At 35.7% G+C, this 5,638-nt stretch overlaps 1 protein-coding gene across 2 annotated transcripts in view; it reads left to right on the top strand.

Moving 5' to 3' along the window:
* The first annotated feature begins 321 nt into the window (after positions 1 to 321).
* The window catches only part of Invadolysin (leishmanolysin-like peptidase, invadolysin), a 254,307-nt gene continuing 248,990 nt past the window's right edge, over positions 322 to 5,638 (top strand). Inside the window, exons 1-2 of one of the 2 annotated variants that reach the window (XM_085657065.1) lie at positions 322 to 339; positions 756 to 1,198. In XM_085657065.1, the coding sequence (XP_085513191.1) occupies positions 998 to 1,198 (201 nt within the window). In that variant the 5' untranslated portion in view covers positions 322 to 339; positions 756 to 997. Of the gene's footprint in view, positions 340 to 755; positions 1,199 to 5,638 lie in introns of those variants that run through there. The other variant, XM_035866704.2, reaches the window with a different exon arrangement.

Genomic DNA, 5,638 nt, shown 5'->3' with positions numbered 1-5,638 from the left:
TCTATATTTAAATATATACATATACATATATATATATATATATATATATATATATATATATATAAAATTATTTATATCGTAAGTTAATAAATATATTTGGGAACGGATTTGTATTGTTTTCTGTGTAATTAATCGTAAAAAGAATCACAGTAAAAAAGCAATGATATACTTTTCAATCATTACGAAAAATAAAATGAACGTTTTATTGCACGATTATTTAATGTGCACGTAAAATTTAACTCATGAAACAACCATGCCCGTTGAAGGGCAATTAAATTGACCTTGTATTTACATTCGTGATATTATTGCGAGTAGCAACATTCGGAGAATATTCTTGAGGTAATACTTAAACAAATTTATAGGAACGTTTATCGAACAGAATTAAAATATTAAATTAAAGTTTTAACCATTTAAAAATATTTCCAAGTTAAAACTTAAAAACAATGGAATTTAATTGAAACGATTAGATGCATGTTCTCGCGATAATATCTTTGATAAAGATAATTGTTATAAATATATTAAAGATATTTCTGAACATTTATAATAAAATTCGTCATTGAAAATGACGTATACGTTGGTTCGTATAAGTTTGAAGGGAGGTAAAAAAAAAAAAATTAATGAAAGAAGGAAAAGGACAAGAAAAAAAAAATCCGATATAAATAGATATATCATTTAATAATCATTTTATTATTAAATGATGTAAATCGTTCGCTCGGGATTTTAAATTGACACTCGCGTCAATATATATTTTTCAGATCGCAAAGACGACAGAGTATATCGCCTGAACGACAACGGCAATAACAGTAGCGATAACGTTGGTGGTAAAGACAGGAAGAAGAAAAAGAAGAAGAGTAACGATAATAAAGAGAAGAAGGAGAAGAGAGGAGAGGGTTGTCGTCGTCGTCGTCGTCTTCCTCGTCGTCTAACAGAGCGTTCGAGATATCGAGCGTGAGCGCCGGCGTGGCGCTGCTCGCGACGGCGCCTATATAAATGTACGATGTCGGCGGGCGCGCTCAGTACGTGTCATGCTTTGCCAGTGGGAGCGTCGTCTGTGATGGCGGCCCGTGTGCGGTTGAAGATGCAATGCGGCACCGTATCATTGCCGCTCGTTGTTTTCATCGTTGTGTGCGGTGTGGATCTTGTGTGTGGAATGTTCGAGCATCGTCATTGCAGTCATCAACACCCGCGTGCTCACGAGGTAAACTTTTATTATATATATAATTTCTTTCCTTACGTCACTTTATTACGGGGTGGGGGGGGGAGGGAAAGGAAAAAAAAATAGGAAAATTTTTCCTCTTTCTTTTTTCTCCCTTTTGTATTCTCTTTTAACTTGTTTTCTCCATTGCACACTCATTTCCCCTTACATTTCCTTTTTTCTATGAGTTTGTTCACAGTGGTCTCTCTCTCTCTCTCTCTCTCTCTCTCTCTCTCTCTCTCTCTCTCTCTCTCTCTCTCTCTCTCTCTCTCTCTCTTTCTTTCTCGATAGCTCTCTCTCTCTCTATTTCTCTTTCTTTTTCTTTCTCTCTCTCTCTCTTTCTTTCTCTCTAACCTTCGTCCTTTCGTTCGAAGAACAAGACGAGATATGCCGGTTCAACCGGCTCTGCTTATGCTTCTTCTCTTTCCCTCTTGTTCTCCCCCTCGTTCTATCCTTCTCACTCTTACTTTTCATTTTCTCTCTTTCTCCCTCGCTCTCTTTCTCTCTCTCTCTCTCTCTCTCTCTCTCTTTCTCTCTTCCTCTTCTAGCCTTTCCCTCTAAACGCGTCCTCCTCGCTCGATTTCTATCTTACCTCCGAAGGAATCTCTTCTCTGGTAGACGTTGAACATAATTTCTTCTACAGATTCTTCGACTTCCGTGTATTACGACGGAATCTACGTTTTCGCGCGTCATGTGTTCTCTTTTTTGTCTCTCTCTCTCTCTCTCTCTCTCTCTCTCTCTCTCTCTCTCTCTCTCTCTCTCTCTCTCTCTCTCTCTCTCTCTCTCTCTCTCTCTCTCTCTCTCTCTCTCTCTCTCTCTTTCTCTTTCTCTATCTCTTTCTCTATCTCTATCTATCTATCTATTTCTTTCTTCTTTGGCTTCTTCTTTTTGTCACGCTTATAATCAGCGTAACGCGGAACTTTCGAAACAGTTTTATTTATTTTTTTTTATTTTTTTTTTTTTTTTACATTGAAAAGTCTACATCTTGTTGACATTTGCGGCTAACCCTTTGTCCTTTTTGTCAATATCGAAGTCACGTATTATATTTTCCGTTCCTTTTTTTCTTTCTTCCTTTTTTCTTTTTTTTCTCCTCTCTAAAAAGCAAAGTCATAAAAGGAATGAAACAATCGATCCACATCGATCGTATTTCATTACAAAGCGTCGTTTCGTGTCGAGTATTGAACATCTCGTGACATGTTCCATGTTCCAGCATATCGAGGACATTGATAATTAGTGTCAAGTGCGCGTGATAATTTTTCACCTTTTTAAGCGTTGCTTGGACGAGTACCTTTTTTGTCCTTTTTTTTTTTTATTTCCTGTACTTATTTATTTTCTTTCTTTTTTTCGAAGAATGACGAAGAAGAGATCATTCAAGATAAAAAAAAGTCGCTAAAAAGACGCGCGCACGTGGTAAGTTCAACATGCGCGGGCCGACCACGTGCTTTTATAGCGGTCACGTGCTCTCTCTCTCTCTCTCTCTTTCTCTTTCTCTCTCTCTCTCTTTCTGAAAAAGAATGAGAGAAAGTTCTTTCTGAAAATAAATGAAAGATAGTTCTCGTTTCTGGGAAAAAAAACAAAAAAAAAAAAATTGTCATTCGAATAATTATTCATAAATACGATCGGATATTTTTTGATAAGATTAATTTATTTCATAAAACAATTTAACTTGTTTATTCGTTTTACTGCGATTTGAAATTATATCTTTGAAATTATATCTATAGGTGGTATATTGGTTTGTTTTGATTTTTATTTTTGATATATTGAAGAACATTCTTGGATATGATAATATGTACATACTCGTATGTAAACATGTAATGTATTTATCACGTGGTAATTTCACTATGGTACGCATGATTGAGTTTTAACAAACTCGATCGATACTATTCACGGTCAAGTATTATATCGTTGAATTACCAACACCATCATCTGTATCTATGTATGTATATAGGTATACGACGTTCAATCATCGGAGTTTATTCACCACACATCAGCTTCGTTGGCGATCGAGAGAGTTATATCTCATAACTTTCACCACCGTACAGCGTACGTAATTATGAAGATTGTACGGTCAATCGTTTACTTCCAATAACGATTGATTTCCTCTGGGCTTTTTTTTTCCCCACTCCACCCCTCTCATGTCACAAGAATATTCATTAAATTAATCGAACTTTTCCATTTTCAGAGATAATGATAATGATTAATATACCACGATCGAGAATTCAATAGCAAGTCATTCTCAAAAATGGATTTCTTTATTTTTTTCTTTTGCTTTTTTTTTTCCTTTTTTTTCCTATTTTTTCTTTTTTTTTTTTTTTATTGAATCAATGTAATCATACGTTTAATTATCTCCGTAGAAATGAATCCGATATATCTCGTGTATACGTATATCGTGGACAATGTCAGCCTTGTATTTCGTCGATACGATTTTGACGATCGATAATCCTTAATTAGTGTGCGGCTATCGAGCCATGACTTTATGAATAACTACGGACAGAAGAGTTAACTTGAATCGGTCACGATTACGTTTTCACGAGAGGAACTGCATTTGTCGATAGCGTTGCAGCTGTTACGTGCACTTTCATTTCGGGCCCTCTTCTCTCTCTCGCTCTCTCTCTCTCTCTCTACTCTCATATCATCCTCTATTTTCCCTAGGATACAAAGCAATCGGTGAATGCGATTGAAGTTTTGAAATCTCTATTTCACTTTCTTCTCTCTCTCCCTCTCTTTCTCTCTCTCTCTCTCTCTCATTCCTTCTTTTATCTTTATTTTTCGTCGAAAATAAAATCCATGAAACTATACATCTACATGGAAAAGAGATATCGCATATTTTTTCATCCCCCTCTCGAAAAAGTTATTCCATAGAACTCTATCGCGCGCGATCTATCTTTTTAACTTATACTTATACCTCCTCTCCCCCTGTGGCCTGGTAATAGAATACGCCGACAGTATCCCTCTTGCTTGTCGTAAAAGCCAACTAAAAAGGGTTGAGATTATTCTCACGAGTCTATTTCGTAAAATAGAATTTACATTTTGAAATATTTTAATGTAAGGAAAGGAGAGTCGAGGGAGCTAATACAATATATTTATGAAAAAAAAAAAAAAAAAAAAAAATGGCCAATTAATTCGTCTCGAATGAATTTTTTGTATTAAATAAAACTAAATCCCAAAGTGATCTCACAGGATTGATGATTTCGTTTTTTTCAGGCTCGCACACGCATACGTACGTACACCTACGTGCACACATACGCGTCTTTTGTCATTCCGACTTTATCATAGGCACCTTCGATATCCTTTTTTTTCCCCCTTTTTTTTTCTTTTTTTTTCTTTTCGCCACAATATATGTGAATGTAGTGTGGTGGTGGTGGTCACGCGCCAATATAACAAAGTATCGATGTACGACGGTGGTATACCTATTTTTTTTGTGACGCGTTCAGGAAACCGGTCTTCTATAGCGCAACGTTTCTCAATCTAACGCGGGTCGTGTTAAATTTTTAAATTGAGAATGTGAAACGATTGCTTGTTATATTCTTACGTCAAAGCGAGAAAGGTGATCCATTTATAAAATATTTCAAAGAAGTTCTCGTGGAAACTAGTCGTATCTTTAATAAAGAATAATATACAGTGTCTCTAGTTTAACCGGTTTCTTAAAAATCATAATCATAAGCATTTGGGCTGCGATGTTATTACAAAAGTATTGGAGACCGCACTAACTGGCTAAATGATTGATTGAGTAATATTACTTTAATGTTGTATCGCTTATAATTTATAATTTACAATCACGAAATTCTTTCTCTTCGCTAATAGAGGATTATTTATTTATCCATATTTGATTATAGATCTGCATTCTCTATAATATTTTTTTAACCTAAAATAAAAAATTACCGACTATCATCATATACGATTATAGTTTCGCAATCTAATGAAGTGAATAAATGCAGATTCTCTGCAAAATTTTTTCAAGATGACAGAGTCAAATGTACGTAAGTAAAAAATTTTAATGGTAATGGTAAAATATTTTTTGCGAGGTTCGCGTTAAATTGCCAAAGACATTTGTTTGGAGTCTTATTGTGTCGTCCACAAAAATTCTTTTTTACGATACCATGTTAGCTCTCTCTCTTTCTCTCTCTCTCTCTCTCTCAAAGTGTAAAATTTAGTCGGTGGTACGACGTTATATGGTCAATTTGAGAAAGATCAGGTGTGTGTCTCGGTATGGTCTACTCGTTCGAAGTACAAGCATTTTCCAGTTTTCAAACGACGGCTGTTAGTCGGCAGCAAACGTGTACGAAAGCGTTTCGTACAGGCCAGAACGATGGAAAAAGGAAGTAAAGTGTGAGAGGACGAGCGAGGAAAGTAGGAAGGAAGAGATACGTTCGTTTTAAGGACGCTTTCAGCCTGAATTTGAATGCGAATAAAAGTTTACGGTCGACGTGGCGTGCTGCAGCC

This window comes from Vespa mandarinia, chromosome 5 (genome assembly GCF_050613455.1).
Source record: "Vespa mandarinia isolate Hongniang chromosome 5, ASM5061345v1, whole genome shotgun sequence".
Classification (NCBI taxonomy): domain Eukaryota; kingdom Metazoa; phylum Arthropoda; class Insecta; order Hymenoptera; family Vespidae; genus Vespa; species Vespa mandarinia.
The sequence above is the reverse complement of the archived record's forward strand: the minus strand, read 5'-3'. Positions and strand labels throughout refer to the sequence as shown.